The sequence below is a fragment of the Microcaecilia unicolor genome, chromosome 3 (genome assembly GCF_901765095.1).
Source record: "Microcaecilia unicolor chromosome 3, aMicUni1.1, whole genome shotgun sequence".
Lineage (NCBI taxonomy): Eukaryota > Metazoa > Chordata > Amphibia > Gymnophiona > Siphonopidae > Microcaecilia > Microcaecilia unicolor.
The window spans coordinates 233,366,288-233,383,664 of record NC_044033.1 but is presented as its reverse complement, the minus strand read 5'-3'; the positions used below and the strand labels follow the sequence as shown (position 1 = coordinate 233,383,664).

The following is a 17,377-nucleotide window of genomic DNA, read 5'->3' as shown; positions in this document are numbered from 1 at the left end:
AACTTAGGGTGTGTGCGGAGGACTACTTTGTTATGATGAAATTTTGTATAAGGTGCATCCACTACTGAATCTCACTAACCCTACAAGCTGAAGTAACAGCCACCAAGAAAATGACCTTCCAGGTCAAGTTCTTCAGATGGCAGGAATTCAGTGGCTCAAAAGGAGCTTTCATCAGCTGGGTGAGAATGACATTGAGATCCCATGACACTGGTGAAGGTTTGACAGGGGGCTTTGACAAAACCAAACCTCTCATGAAGTCACCAACTAAAGGCTGTCCGGAGATACTTGCCTTCTACACGCTGATGATATGCACTAATTGCACTAAGGTGAACCTGTACGGAGTTGGTCTTGAGACCAGACTCTGACAAGTATAGAAGCATGGGTATAGTTTAGGGGGCTTCCACCCCATCCTCCAATCCCTGAGCCGCCGGCAGCCTCTGCGATAAAGCAGCATGCATGCTGCTGTAGACTTGCATCCGGAATCCTTTCTTTTCCCTTCAACTTCCTGTTCCCATGCAGGCAGGAAGCTGCAGAGATAAAGACCTCTGGGGCAGGTTTAAAGCAGCGTGCATGCTTCTTTCGCTGAAGCTGCTGGTGGCTCGGGGGATTGGAAGACTGGCGTGGGTGATGCACCACTGGAAGACTCCGGGGGCGGCGAATGGCAGTGGCGGGGGAGCAGCAGGAGAGAGATAAACCCCACCCTTTGCCCCCCCAAATGAAACTGTCAAACTATTCCCATGTGTAGAATGTATTCAAGCAGGGTCTGTACAGGACAAGAAAGGGGATCTACGGCCTTGCTGTCACACCAGACGGCAAACCTCCTCCATTTAAAAGAGTAACACCTCTTAGTGGAATCTTTCCTGGAAGCAAGCAAGACTCGGGAGACCCCCTCCGAAAGACCCAAGGAAGCAAATTCTAGGCTCTCAACATCCACACCGTGAGAGCCAGAGAAAGGAGGATGGGGTGCAGAAGCGACCCCTCATTCTGCGTGATGAGGGTTGGAAAACACTCCAATCTTCGGAGGACAATGCCAGAAGAACAGGGAACCAAATCTGACGCAGCCAGTACGGCGCGATCAGGATCATGGTTCCACGGTGTTGTTTGAGTTTCAGCAAAGTCTTTCCTATTATAGATATGGGAGGATATGCATATGGAAGGCTGTTCCCCAATGTAGGAGAAAGGCATCTGATGCTAGTCTGTCATGGGCCTTCTAATGCTTTTAAGAGGCTTGTTTGTAATAGCCCTATGATAAAGATATAAATTATATCTTGAATTGTATGGAATACAATTGTACGGAAGTTAGAAGCATTCTCCCATTCATGTTTGGGGACATTTTATGTAGAAAGTTACAGAAATGTTTAAACAAATGAGAAGGTCTATTTGTAATGAGACCTGAAAATATGCATGTGTAAAGTAAATCTATGTAGAAATGTTTGTACAGGGACATGTATATGACTTATGATATCCTCTTTTTGGTCAGACCAGCATGGCCATTGATTTTTATTGTATGTTACATATACCTTGAACTGTGTAAACAATGAAATCTGAGAACACCCTTGAGTTAATGGCATGTTGATAAGGAATTGAGCAACTATTAAGTGGATTGTTTAGCTTGCTGGAAACCATGATACCCTCTAAGTGGAAGCCTTCCATGTGAACCCCTGCCTGTGTGAACCTTGCAACTGTGTACAGACTGCTGCTTCACAATACCAGAACCTACACGCCTGGCCAGGACGAACAGACGGATGCGGAAATGTTAAAGGAAATCAGGGACGCAAACAAACTGGGCAACACAATAATAATGGGGGATTTCAATTACCCGCATATAGACTGGGTTAATGTAACATCTGTACACGCAAGGGACATAAGATTTCTTGATGAAATCAAGGACAGCTTCATGGAACAGCTAGTTCAGGAGCCGACAAGAGAAGGAAAAATACTAGACTTAGTCCTTAGTGGTGCTCATGATCTAGTGCAGGGGGTAACGATACGAGGGCCGCTTGATAACAGTGATCATAATATGATCGGTTTTGATATTGGCATTGAAGGAAGTGAAACTAGGAAATCAAGTACGCTAGCGTTTAACTATAGAAAAGGTGATTACGACAAAATGAGAAAAATGGTGAAAAAAAGACTGAAAGGAGCAGCTCGCAGAGTAAAAAACTTGCATCAGGCGTGGATGCTGTTTAAAAACACCATCCTGGAGGTTCAGGACAAATATATTCCACGTATTAGAAAAAAGGGAAAAAAGACTAAACGTCAGCCGGCGTGGCTAAACAGTAAGATAAAGGAAATCATTAGAGCCAAAAAACAATCCTTCAGAAAGTGGAGAAGAGAACCAACTGAAAGTAACAGGATAGATCATAAGGAATGCCAAGCCAAATGCAAAGCGGAGATAAGGAGGGCAAAAAAGGACTTTGAGAAGAAATTAGCGTTGGAAGCAAAAATACATAGTAAAAACTTTTTTAGATACATTAAAAGCAGGAAACCGGCCAAAGAGTCGGTTGGGCCGCTGGACGAAAATGGTGTTAAAGGGGCGATCAAGGAGGACAAAGCCGTAGCGGAGAAATTAAATGAATTCTTTGCTTCGGTCTTCACCGAGGAGGATTTGGGGGGGACACCGGTGCCGGAAAGAATATTTGAAGCGGGGGAGTCGGAGAAACTAAACAAATTCTCTGTAACCTTGGAGGATGTAATGGGTCAGTTCAGCAAGCTGAAGAGTAGTAAATCACCGGGACCTGATGGTATTCATCCCAGAGTATTAATAGAACTAAAAAATGAACTTGCGGAGCTACTGTTAGAAATATGCAATCTGTCCCTAAAATCGAGTGTAATACCGGAAGACTGGAGGGTAGCCAATGTTACTCCGATTTTTAAGAAAGGTTCCAGAGGAGATCCGGGAAATTATAGACCGGTGAGTCTGACGTCGGTGCCGGGCAAGATGGTGGAGGCTATTATTAAGAATAAAATTGCAGAGCATATACAAAAACATGGACTGATGAGACAAAGTCAGCACGGATTTAGTGAAGGGAAGTCTTGCCTCACCAATCTAATGCATTTTTTTGAGGGGGTAAGCAAACATGTGGACAATGGGGAGCCGGTTGATATTGTATATCTGGATTTTCAGAAGGCGTTTGACAAAGTGCCGCACGAAAGACTCCTGAAGAAATTGCAGAGTCATGGAATCGGAGGTAGGGTATTATTATGGATTAAGAACTGGTTGAAAGATAGGAAGCAGAGAGTAGGATTGCGTGGCCAGTATTCTCAGTGGAGGAGGGTAGTTAGTGGGGTCCCGCAGGGGTCTGTGCTGGGTCCGTTGCTTTTTAATGTATTTATAAATGACCTAGAGATGGGAATAACTAGTGAGGTAATTAAATTCGCCGATGACACAAAATTATTCAGGGTCGTCAAGTCGCAGGAGGAATGTGAACGATTACAGGAGGACCTTGCGAGACTGGGAGAATGGGCGTGCAAGTGGCAGATGAAGTTCAATGTTGACAAGTGCAAAGTGATGCATGTGGGTAAGAGGAACCCGAATTATAGCTACGTCTTGCAAGGTTCCGCGTTAGGAGTTACGGATCAAGAAAGGGATCTGGGTGTCGTCGTCGATGATACGCTGAAACCTTCTGCTCAGTGTGCTGCTGCGGCTAGGAAAGCGAATAGAATGTTGGGTGTTATTAGGAAGGGTATGGAGTCCAGGTGTGCGGATGTTATAATGCCGTTGTATCGCTCCATGGTGCGACCGCACCTGGAGTATTGTGTTCAGTACTGGTCTCCGTATCTCAAAAAAGATATAGTAGAATTGGAAAAGGTACAGCGAAGGGCGACGAAAATGATAGTGGGGATGGGACGACTTTCCTATGAAGAGAGGCTGAGAAGGCTAGGGCTTTTCAGCTTGGAGAAGAGACGGCTGAGGGGAGATATGATAGAAGTGTATAAAATAATGAGTGGAATGGATCGGGTGGATGTGAAGCGACTGTTCACGCTATCCAAAAATACTAGGACTAGAGGGCATGAGTTGAAGCTACAGTGTGGTAAATTTAAAACGAATCGGAGAAAATTTTTCTTCACCCAACGTGTAATTAGACTCTGGAATTCATTGCCGGAGAACGTGGTACGGGCGGTTAGCTTGACGGAGTTTAAAAAGGGGTTAGATAGATTCCTAAAGGACAAGTCCATAGACCGCTATTAAATGGACTGGAAAAATTCCTCATTTTTAGGTATAACTTGTCTGGAATGTTTTTACGTTTGGGGAGCGTGCCAGGTGCCCTTGACCTGGATTGGCCACTGTCGGTGACAGGATGCTGGGCTAGATGGACCTTTGGTCTTTCCCAGTATGGCACTACTTATGTACTTATGTACTTATGTACACTGACCTCTCTCAATTCATCGATGCCAGGATTGTCTACCTATCAAATCAACACAGTTGAGGATATCATAAGTCATATACATGTCCCTGTACAAAGATTTCTACATAGATTTAGTTTACACGTGCATATTTTCAGGTCTCATTACAAATAGCCTTTCTCATTTGTTTAAACATTTCTGTAACTTTCTTCATAAAATGTTCCCAAAAATGAATGGGAGAATGCTTCCAACTTCTGCACAATTGTATTCCATACAATTCAAGACATAATTTTAAATCTTTATCATAGGGCTATTATAAACAAGTCTCTCAAAAGCATTAGATAGGCACATTTCATTTATGGAAAAACAAATTAGGGAAAAATAAAAATTACAGCAGTAGCCTAGGGTGAACTAATAGCTTGCAAAACAAAGAAGATTAGGGCATCAAGTAATCAGGTAGCAGCATAGTTTCTCCATTTATACCTGAGCATTTATGTCTCCATTCTCCATTTATGTCTGAGCACACCACCCGAACTCTCATCCATTCTCTCATTACCTCTCGCCTTGACTACTGCAACCTACTCCTCACTGGCCTCCCACTTTGCCATCTATCCCCCCTTCAGTCCATTCAAAACTCTGCTGCACGTCTTATCTTCCGCCTGAACCGATACACTCATATCACCCCTCTCCTCAAGTCACTTCACTGGCTTCTGATCAGGTACCGCATACAGTTTAAGCTTCTCCTTTTAACCTACAAATGCACTCGATCTACAGCCCCTCCCTACCTCTCTACCCTCATCTCCCCTTACATTCCTAACCGTAACCTCCGTTCTCAAGACAAATCCCTCCTGTCAGTACCCTTCTCCACCAACGCCAACTCCAGGCTCCGCCCTTTCTGCCTCGCCTCACCCCATGCCTGGAATAAACTCCCTGAGCCCATACACCAGGCCCCCCTCCCTGCCCATCTTCAAAGCCTTGCTCAAAGCCCACCTCTTCAATGTCGCCTTCGGCACCTAACCATCATACCTCTATTCAGGAAATCTGGACTGCCCCTACTTGACATTTCGCCCATTAGATTGTAAGCTCCTTGGAGCAGGGACTGTCCTTTTGTTAATCTGTACAGCGCTGCGTAACCCTAGTAGCGCTCTAGAAATGTTAAGTAGTAGTAGTAGTATACCTATGTTCATACCCCTGGAAAAAGCAAATCGGGGGAGTTCACCAAATATTATTCAATTGTGCTCATTTCTGAGAATCTATGTACATAAGTTTTAAAAAATGAATTAAAAACAACAGAATTGATTCTGCTAATCTGCTTCACTAGCTTTAGCAATTCAACCTAGCAATTTGAGGCGTTTTTTTAAATGCTGGGATGTAAGGAGTAGGGGAGTGTTCCTTCTCCTCCCTCTCCCAAGTTCCCTCTACCTGGTACTGCTTCCATTAAATAAATATATTTATTAAGATTTTCTAGAGATGAATAAAAGATTTGTAATGTTGGAATAAATCAGTCTGCATAAATATATATGTGGGCAAAGTGCAGCAATGTCTCATGAATATTTACTTTCATAACTGTTGCTATTTGGATCTCCTTACTTTCCAGGGACTAAAAATGTTTGGTGAAACATGCTCAAAAATAAATTATGAATTACCTGAACACTCAACATTAGCATCTTCCCAGTGGTAACAATTGTGATGTATAAAGGCTTTTGCTTGACAATGAGAAAGGAGGGTTTCTGTCCCCCTGCAGGAAACTTCATTCAGCCAAATTGGGTCAGAGCCTTGTCCAAAATGTCCATAACCCATTGCTGACAAAGGAGGTCCACAGTTCAGCTGTCGGCACACGACCTCGGCATCTGCTAAGTCCCAGTTGTCATCACACACTGTTCCCCATTGATTGCCATGGTAAACCTCCAATCTCCCAGAACAGTAATTGTGGCCATTCACTAACCTAATAGGCAAATCACCTAAAAGACAGGTGAGAAGCAATTGTAATACATCATTCTTAATATTTATCAAACATGTTAATTATTCACCTTAAATCAGCCTGAGCATTTAAATTAATCAGTTATTTTAATTATCAAAATTACACTTGAGATGTAACAATTAGAAATTTTTGTTTTCCCTTTTTATTGTAAATTATTAAAGAGAAGAGCATTCTTATGGCATCCAGAATAATCATCTGAAATGCTGTCCTTAATTTGATTCAGTTATAACTATTTCAAAACACAGGATAAGCCAACCTGTACCTCATTTTAATTTGCTTTTGTAAATTACTCCAGTCCTCCAACCCAAACTCATTATTGAAATACTTGTTTCATTTGGTTACTGTAGTACTGGCTTCTCTTAGTATAATAGCCATCAGTTCTTACTAGAATGAATTCATCAATTTTGGGGCTGAAGAAAGGGTGATGGGAATCGGTGAACTCAGGTGCACGACTAGAGAAGAGCTGTACGCACATAAGTGAGTGTATAGTGAAGGAGATTATACATGTCCCATTCCAAGATGCAAAATACTTGTTTAATGTCCTAATTCACATCCCATTATTCCTTCTGATATGAAAAGTCACTTATGAAATGTTGGTTTACTATAAATAACACAGGCATTTAATAAATATGTTTATTACAATTCCCTAACAAACTGCTAATGCTATACAAACTATACTATTGGTTGACTACTTTTGGGGCTGAAGAAAGGGTGATGGGAATTAGTGCACATGTGCACAAAAATGAACAAAATTCCATCTGCATATCTATATAATTTTCTCTTCATACTATAGCTATGGTGGTTATTTTAGAAGATCTATTCTTGTTTTGGATGTCTGAAAACTGGCATTTAAATATGAATGGTTCATGGGTGTCCAAATCACAGTTTTATAGTTCAATCTTTTTATTAACCAAAACATAAGTGAAAGAGTACAAACAGTGTTTCATAACATCTGTAAATCCACTCCTTCCCTTCCCTCCCTTCCCTCACCCTCCCTTCCCAAATAATCAGCATTAATACATCTTGTAATCCATATGCTGGCAGCCAACTGCTAAATTTTGGTCAAAAATTTAACAACCGGCTCCGGGCCCTACTCCTCCCCCTGCCTGGGAATCAGCTGTCAGTGTGCCACTCCCTGCCACTTCGGAGCAAGTGTCAGGGAGCGGCACATCAAAAAACTACAAGTGCGGCACCACAGAACCCCCCCCTCGGCGCATCACCCAACCCCCCCCCCCCCAACTGAACATCAACACCCACCCCCCCCCCCCCGGCGTATCAAACCCCATCACCACCCGCAGATGCAAAATGGCTCAGCCTGCTCCGGAAGGAGCGCATCAACCAAGTCTGACAGCTGCCGCACCAAGTTCCACAAGTACACGATTGTGAAGAGCTGGTATGACTGGATATAGGCGATGAGCATAGAGGCCTGATACATTTTTCACCCACCAGAGTCCAGGGTCCTAGCTTCTCTGCCTGGGGGAGCTGAAGCATAGTCCCTAATACTACTGGCTCTCTTGAGAGCAGTGTCCACCATCATGGAGTCAGCTGAGACCTCTCCAAGCCAGGCTCTCTGTGGATCCAATACTGGGTGCCAACTTTCTTGGGGACCACAGGGACAGAGGGGACGCCCAGTTTCTAACGAGGACTGCCTTGAGTATGTGTATTATGAACCATTGACAGTACTTTGGTTCAGGGCTCAAATCCTCCTTTAAAATGACAGGCCCTAGGTTAGTGTGACACTGGCTTAACCTTCAGTACAGTACCAGGGCACATGATCTGTTGAGACACCTTGGTACAAGCCAGAATGAGGAACGGGCATTGGTGGAAAGATAAATTAACATGGTGGTTACAGATGTTCTGCAGTTGCAGAGCCAGATAACTCTGCAACTGCATTTCTAGGTAAGGATTATTATTAGCCTTTCTGAGTACTAACCAACTTATTATAATATATCCAATAAGTGCTAACCACAATATTATCATAGCCAATAAGTGTGATTATTGTTGTATTTCCTATGAATAATTTGTTTGCATAATGAAGGTATAAAAATGATTGTATTTCCTACTTCTGGGGAGATCTAGGTAGCAAATACTTTTGTATAGCAACTGCTCTCCCCAAAGCAATTACCAATTGTACCTGTATTTGATAAGTTACTATTAAAAGAATTTGATTCCTTTCTCAACTACACGTAGCTTTGGGTGATTTATTTCCACAAATTAAGGGTGGCTGGCCCATTGGTATTTGGGGAGAAGGATAAATTCACCCAAAAATTCAAGTACCTCATGGAGAAGAGCCATCACTGCCTCCTTAGGAGGGGAGGTGTAGTCCAGGACCTCAAGCGTCTTAACCCTGGGCTCATCCTCCACTTCTATGGGGAATGGAATGGTCTCAGCCATTTTTTTCACAAAAGAGGTCTCTGGTGGAGACAGTCTCTTTTCAGGTGCAGGGGAAGGCTCAGAAGGGATCCCTTAGGATTCATTGGAGAAAAAGAACCTGGGATCCTCTTCCGATTCCCATGAGTGCTCTTCCTCAGAGTCGGACAGCACTTCCCTCAGGGATGTCTGAGACCGTGCCCACCTCGATGTTGAGGATCCATGCCCTCGAGAATGGCATTGAGAAAACAGCTCACATCTCAACTCTGGTGAAGCTTACCCCACTGACATCGAGGAGGTGCTGGCCTGGGTATCAGTCAACACGGAGGCCGCAAGCATCGCCGGGGGTTGAGGGCCAGGTGTGGCCACAGTGGAAGGTATGGCAGGCGCAAGCACCCCCAATACCGAAGCACATCGCTGCATGAGGCCATCCAGAAGCTCAGGGAGCAAGGCCCAGATGTGTTCATCGAAGGCCACCATCGGGAAAGGCTGTGACCCGGTTGGGGAGCAAGCTACAGAACTGGGACCGGTGCGGGAGCAGGATCTTGGATGCTAGGAGATGCACGCATCGGCACCTCCTGCATGGAGGGGGAGCAGTCCTCCTGGCGTCGACACTTCTCAGGTGCCGGATCACTCGGTGCCCTGGAGCTCCTGGCACCAAGTGTTGGTGGAGATCAGTGACGGTGCTTCTTGCCCTTTGCCCGATGCATGTCACCCATGCTCCTCGATGCCGATGAGGATGATGTCGAATCCTACCGTCGCCTCAGGGTCAGGTCCGACGATGGACAGTCCCGGTGGACCTGCATAGCAGGAGGCCTCGAGACAGGTGGAGACCCACTCAATGCCTCACTGCTTCCAGTGTCTCGAAGCAGCCATCTCTACTGTCACTCCCGATGCAACACTATGTTGACGCTGATGCCTCCGACCTTGATGCAGATATTGAAGAACTGGACCGGGCTCCAAAACTTTTCTCACATTGAGCCTCCCGGGAAACCTGGGTCTTCTTCATACGAAGACAAAAGGACACAGTTGACAGGGCTATGGTCGGATCCAAGGCACTGAAGACACCAAGAATGTGTGTCTTTTCCTGAGATGGTCCGGTTGCACCAGGTAGAACGATTGAAGCCACTGGGAGTCTTCGTGGACATGGAAGGAAGAATGGCTTCGGCGAAATTAAAAGTCGCAATGGTGCCTAAAAAGGGGAAAGGCACAGAAAGAGAGAGATCTGACTGGGAAGACCTAAAAATGGCTCGTGTCGAAAACGAAAGGAGATGTGGGGCAAACAACTAGAAAATAAAGGAAAAGATATATATATATATATATATATATATATATTAAACATAATAAAAAGAACAAGAAGGCAAGCGGGTACGAGAAACCGCCGAAAACCGCCGAAAGGCACTCAGATAAATCGCTCTACTAGGTGTGTGAGCAGAAAAGACAGCTGCTTCTCACTCAGAAAAAAAACAAAACTGAAGCGGCGCGTTCCAATGGTGGGTAGGAAGTGTAAAGTGGATCCTCTTTTCTCCTGGGTTGCAGCCCTTTCACCAAAAAACAAACTACCCAAAAACCCACTCCTGTATGGCTCCCCTTTTTCCCAAAACAACAAACAATGCTGCAGCGTGCAGACTTCAACCCCTGCTTCCTCTCCCGGACTCCTGGAGCGTAGCAGTAAAAAAAAAAAAAACACACACGGCTCAATTCAGCCCTGGGTTCAAAACAAACACAGTTCAATTTTAGCCAAGCCTCCAATACAGCTCAGTCCAGCTAGGCTTCCAAAAAAACAGTTCAAGTTTAGCCAAGCTTTAAATACAGCTCAGTTCAGCTAGGCTTTCAAAACACAGTTCAATTTTAGCCAAGCTTCAAATACAGCTCAGTCCAGCTAGGCTTTCAAAAAAAAAACAGTTCAAGTTTAGCCAAGCTTTAAATACAGCTCAGTTCAGCTAGGCTTTCAAAACACAGTTCAATTTTAGCCAAGCTTCAAATACAGCTCAGTCCAGCTAGGCTTTCAAAAAAAAACAGTTCAAGTTTAGCCAAGCTTTAAATACAGCTCAGTTCAGCTAGGCTTTCAAAACACAGTTCAATTTTAGCCAAGCTTCAAATACAGCTCAGTCCAGCTAGGCTTTCAAAGACACAGTTCAATTTGAGCCAAGCTTCCAATCCAGCTCAGTCCAGCTAGGCTTTCACAAACACAGTTCAATTTTAGCCCAGCTTCAAATACAGCTCAGTCCAGCTAGGCTTTCAAAAACACAGTTCAAGTTTTAGCCAAGCTTCAAATACAGCTCAGTTCAGCTAGGCTTTCAAAAACACAGTAATGGCTTTGCGCGGGCTCAAAGCCTAGGGTCCCACCCTCTTGGTCAGTCCCTGTTCCTACCTGACCTCCTCCCGCCTGACCCGGCTTGGCCCCGCTACTTTCTTGGCTTTCTCTGAGCCAGAGCTGAAAAGTCCATCGGCTCTTCCAGGGTGTTCTCTGGTTCAGTCAACTCCATAGGGCAAGGCTCACTCTCCTCCTCCCTCTCCTCAGGAGCCCAATCCATATTCTCTTCACCCCGCCCTTCTCCCAGCTGCTCACCCTTTTCTTCATTAAAGTTCTTTGGAGTCCCTTCTTTCTCCACCCACTTGTTCCACCACCTCTTCCACCAGGTTGGAGAATCAGCCTTACTCCTTCCCCTGCGGCCCCCCTCTGGTGACTCCTGGGAATGCATATAGTCTCTCTTATCCCCAGGCTCCCTTGGGGCATGCTGGGAGTTGTAGTTCTTTATTTCTAGTTTTTCCCTGGGGAATGTCTGCCTATAACGGGGGTACTCTGGCCTATCCCTGGGTTCCTTTGGGGCCTTTCCTACATACTCTTTACATACCCCCCCCCTTAAATTTCCACCCCCGCATTCTTTTTCCTCCTCCTCCTCCTCCACCCGAGATAGGGCATCAACATTACCTAAACATCGATGCTCCACAGAATATTGGAAAGGCTGCAATGCTAAGTACCACCGCATCAGTCTCCCATTATTATTCTTCATCACATTCAACCATTTCAAGGGAGCATGGTCCGTTACCAACTTAAATTTTCTCCCTTCTAAATAGACACTACACTCCTGCACTGCCCAACGTATGGCTAAACACTCCTTTTCTATGGTGGAGTAATGTTCCTCATGAGGCAGGAGCTTCCGGCTTAAATAAAGCACCGAATGTTCCTCCCCCTCATGCTCTTGGGACAGCACTGCGCCCAACCCCCTCCCCGAAGCATCTGTTTGAAGGACAAAGGGCTTTTCAAAATCCACCGCCTTCAGCACAGGTTCCTGGCACAGGGCCCTCTGCATCTGTTCAAATGCCCTCAACTCCTCCGCTCCCCACCTCAAGTGGTCTGGATTCTTCCCTCTCAGCATGTCAGTTAAGGGAGTGGCCATTGCGGAAAAATGAGGGATGAACCTGCGGTAATACCCTACCATCCCCAGGAATCTACGCAATTGTTTCTTAGTGTTTGGTCTGGGAAACGCTTGGATGCTTTTAACCTTATTCAATAAGGGCCGGACCTCTCCCCTTCCCACATTATACCCTAAATACTTCACCCGGTACTGCGCAAAATAACATTTTTTTGGGTTCAGGGTGAGACCTGCATCCCTAAAAGCCTGCAGCACTGCCTCTACCTGGTTTAAATGGGTGTTCCAGTCTCCACTATGTATTACCACATCATCCATATATGCGGCGGCATATGCCTGATGTGGTCGGAGAACTCTGTCCAGCAGCCTCTGACAGCTTGCAGCTGCTGAATTAAGGCCAAAGGGCAATCTTTTGAACTGGTACAGGCCTATGGGTGTACTAAAGGCGGTCTTAGCTTGCGCCCCTGATGTAAGGGGAATCTGCCAGTACCCTTTTGTCAAGTCCAGGGTGGTGAGATATTGTGCAGATCCTAACCTGTCCACCAGCTCCTCAATATAGGGCATAGGATAGGCATCTGCCCGAGAGATATTATTAAGCTGGCGGAAATCTATGCAGAATCTCCACTCCCCTTCGGGTTTTGGTACTAACACCACTGGGCTTGACCAGGGGCTATTTGACTCCTCGATCACCCCGAAGTCTAACATTTCCTGGACCTGTTTTATCACCTCCCTCCTTTTCATGGGGGACAGCCTATATGGCTTTTGCCGAACAACTTTACCCCTTCCTGTTATGATGTCATGCTCTACTAGGTGAGTATTTCCAGGGCAGGCCGTCAACACATCCTCAAACCCTTTTAGGAGCCTTCCTATCTCTTTCTTTTGTACTTGTGTCAACCGGGGATTAACCCCTGGTTCCCCGGGCTTGAAAATATCCCTTATTTGCGGTCCCAACTCCTCTCCCTCCTTTTCCTCCCCTCGGGTCTGAAAGCCTACTCTGGCCACCCAGGGTTTCATCAGGTTAACATGGAAAGTTTGGAGCCGCCCCTTTTCGTTCGCCACCTCATATGTAAGAGGCCCAAGTCTCCTCCTCACCACCCAGGGACCCTTCCACCTAGAGGCAAACTTATGAGGATCCTCTGATATTAGGATAAGGACCCTATCCCCTATTACAAACTCCCTCTCCCGAGTACCCTTATCATAATATTCCTTTTGACGATTTTGGCTCTGTTCCAGCCTATCCTGGGAATATTCCTGTAACTTATTGTGACCCCTCCCCCACTCCTGGGTTCAAATAGAATATAGTCTGAGCCGAGTGTTTCACCCAGGGCAGAAGAAGGGCACAAAAAAAACTTATAAATCACAATTGATTAATAAAAGTTCACTTTATTCTAATATGAACTTAAATGAACACAATATATTTCACCCCTCAGTAACATTAACATTACATTTATTTACTTCCTATAGGTTTCTCTATTCTTTATCAGACTCAACTTCAGAAAAACTGCACATCAGATAAGTATCTGTTCAATTTCCTAAACTAAAAATTAAACATGCATGCAAATGATTATATATTAATATGAGTCCCTTATATATAGAATTGATTCTTTGCTTCTTTTCTTCTTTTTCAGGTTTTGGTTTTTCCTCCGGAGACTTCAAGGTAAGTATACTATTTTTTCTCTTTATTCCATTAAAGTTCAAAAGGATACTTTTATTTATGTTCCCTCAGCTGGCTTTGTATCTTCTCTCTTTTCTCAATTGTTGGGTACCATAAGTTTGCTGCAAAGTTGAACCCTGGCCAGGGTACAGGAATCAGGAACTGAAGACACCTACTACTCTAATCTATAAATAAAGCAATAACCCTAAAACCTAACTAAGCCACACAATTTTCAGGTGCCTACTGCTCACACCTCCTATCTAGCTTCCAAAAAAAACATATAATTAATAATCCCTATTCTATTTCCCTTCCCCAGAGTTTAATTAATTCAAAGATTGTGCTAAATAATATTTTCTTTTCTTTTAAAGAATTACTGGCCAAATTCTCAATTTCAGAAATCCCCTTTTTCTTTAAAATCACTTAGGAATTTCGTCTGTCAGGATAGCTTTTCACTTTTCAGCTCTTTTGAAAACCATCCAGGTTTAAAAGTCTAAAGTGTTCTACAGCTATCACTGGAGCAGGACCTTTTTACTATAACACACATTGATATGTTATCAAGATTTATTAGATCCTTTTATTTCCAGTACCAGTTCACTGCCATACATTCCTCACTAAAGCCCTTAAATACGCGGCAGGCTTTCAATTTAAATTACCTACTGATCACCTTTCAAAGCACACTCATCAAGTCCCTTTTTAAATACTTTTTACTCTATTTTTACACCAAATTCCCCCTCAGCTGAGCACAGCTCTTAAACACAGCTCTGCCCTGCTCAGCACTCACCTCCCAACTGACAAACCGTCAAACTTAGAACCCTTACCCTAGCTCACGCTGCTAGCACGAGCTCTGCATTCTAACCATCCCACCACATAAACAAAACATTTCCAAATTAAAATAAACATCTTTTAAACATATACAAACACCCAGCACTTTAAAACAATATAAATTATGTACCTTTTTCTTCCCTGAAGCTTGCAAACGTCCCTTTTCTGTCCGTGCACGAGCCCCTCGCCGCTCCATTCACGCGACAACAGCTGGCTCGTGTCATCAGCTGTTTTTTTACTTCCCACGCGCTCCCCAGCGCGTGCAGTACTTTCTCCGCCGGGAACCGCCACAACAAACAAATAAAAACTTTGAGAGAATGCACCGGAGCACTCTCCCCGCCATTTTCAGTCCCACTCCCGACTTCTTTCATCTTCAGAACCAGCTCTCCCGCTAAATAGAGCCGGTTCCCCTTTAAAATAAATGATTTCCTGGGCCCTGCGTCGGCTGTGTACGTTTGACGTCATTGCGCGACGTCAGACGCCGACGCAGACCCAATCAGCGCTCGGACTCCCCCTTCTTCGCCTTCGCTCCGCCCCGCTCCTGCTCCGCTGTAACTTGCAGCGTCTATGCCGGTCAGGCCACCGCTTCCTCGTGCCCCACCGCCCGAACTCCGCATATTTCCAAAAAAAACCCGGCGCTACAAGGAGCGCAACCAAAAACATCACCCGATGTCCCTGCTGCCGCCTGATCCCGCCAGTGACGCCAGGCCACTAAACAAATTGTCACTCCAGACGCCGCCGCCGCTTCCAAAACCTCCGAACAGCTGAACAGCTGATCGCCGCTCTCTCCTTGCACTCCCTTCCCCCGCCACGGCCCCGATACCAGCGCACCCCAACAAAACACGTGGCTGCCGGATCTCCCTCCACAAGCAGCCCCAGGTACGTTTATTTTAACCCCTTATGGGTTACATTATCTAACCTGGCCCTCAGATCCTGTAGGTATTCGACCACTGACTGATCGGCGGTGTCCGGGGGTACCCAGTGTTCCTGTAAAATATCTAAAATTCCCCTGGGCCTCCGTCCAAACATCAATTCGTAAGGCGCAACTCCTAATGAGTCTTGCACCTTCTCCCTGTAGGCATATAGCATGAAGGGCAACAGTTGGTCCCAACCTGTCCTATCCTCGCCTAATGCTTTTTTTAACATCCCCTTTAAGGTTCTATTAAAACGTTCCACCATACCATTAGTTTGAGGATGGTAGGCGGCTGTTCGTATATGTTGTATCCCAAAAGCCTCCCACACTTGCCTTAAGGTACTTGACATAAAGTTGGACCCCCTGTCAGTCAAAACTTCTTGGGGGAATCCCACCTCACAAAAGATCTTTATCAGTTCCCTGGCAATGACCTTCGCTGATATGCTTCTCAAAGGTATGGCCCAGGGGTACCGGGTGGCCATATCCATAACCACTAACACTAACACATAGAGGAAGCCTCTTCGAGATTTTGTTACCGGGCCAATAATATCCATTGCGATTCTCCTCCCCGGTTGTTCCACTCTAGAAAGGGGTGTTAAAGGTGCCCTAGGCGGTAGCCGGTCTGCCACCTTCTGACAGTTGGGACAGGACTTGCAATACCTCTCCACCTCCCCATAAACTCCTGGCCAATAAAACCTTCCCAATATCTGAGTCAGGGTAGCTTGGGAGCCCTTATGCCCCCCCAAAGGGTGATCGTGAGCGAGCCTCACTACTAGGGGACGAAAAGCTTGGGGGACCACTAACTGTCTCCCAGCTTCCGAGTTCTCCCAATTGGGTACCCTGCGATATAGAATGTCCCCTTCTATCATGAAGCCAGGGGCCTCCCTGCCCTCCCCCTGGCGTGCCCTTTCCCAGGCATATTCTAAAGTAGGGTCCGTGGCCTGCTCCCTATGAAACTGGGGAAACTGTTCCCTCAATTCTTTCGGGGCTACTGGCAGATAACTTTCCTTTCTGGCCTGCTCCAAGGCCTCCCGTCTGCCCCTTTGCTCCTTTTTTTTCAAAGCTTTTCCCTTTCTCTCTTTTCCCGGCTCCCCTAAGACCTCCCCCTGAAAAGGAAAAATACCTCCTATTCCCTCTTCCTCAGTCTCAGGGACTCGCCGAGCCTGTGAGCGGGTAGTGACCAACACTCTTTTTTCACTAATACACTTGGTAAAGGGGGCCCAGTCCCTTCCCAAAATCATCTCCTGCGGCAGTCTGGGCAGAACGGCCATGGCTATCTCTATCTCCCCTGTGGGCCCCTTCACATAAACCCTATGGAGGGTATAACGAGTACTGGCCCCATGTATACATTGAATAGTCACTGCTCCCTCATAGGTATCCTTACCTCCTGTCCTCCTCTTTCTTATTTGTTCCCATAACCTCCTAGAGATCATGGACTGGTCAGCCCCGGAGTCTAACATGGCTACAACAGGTAAACCCTCCACCTCCACCTTGGCGGTATACCGAGGCCTAAACCCTTGGGCCACCTGCGAGGTCCATCCCTCTCGACCTGGGCAATCCCTCCTGAAGTGCCCCACCTTCCCACACCTATAACAGAATTTCCCTTCATACGAGGGGGCTTTTTTTTCAGGGCCTGCGGGCACTACGGGCTTTTTACCCCCCCAGCCGTAATCGGGTTTCCCTCCGTGGGGATCTGACCTCAAGAAGGAACTTTTGGACCCCCAGCCTCCCCCAGGACGGGGCTTACCACCCTCCAGATCGGGTCCTTCCCACTGTTGGGCTTCCAAATAACACTCTAGCCCGGCTGTCACGGCCTCCACCGTCTTACAGCCTCTTTGGACCAATCCTGCCCTAATCTCCCTGGGAAGGCCCTGCAGGAACTGCTCCACTACCAATTCTTGAAGAATCTCTCC

General features: G+C 45.8%; 1 protein-coding gene across 4 annotated transcripts in view; it reads right to left on the bottom strand.

The window, feature by feature from the left end:
- The window catches only part of LOC115466373 (deleted in malignant brain tumors 1 protein-like), a 278,988-nt gene that overhangs the window by 32,388 nt on the left and 229,223 nt on the right, over nt 1-17,377 (bottom strand). For all 4 annotated transcript variants that reach the window (XM_030197563.1, XM_030197566.1, XM_030197565.1 and 1 more), the window contains one exon: nt 5,994-6,308. In XM_030197563.1, the coding sequence (XP_030053423.1) occupies nt 5,994-6,308 (315 nt within the window). The remainder of the gene's footprint in view (nt 1-5,993; nt 6,309-17,377) is intronic.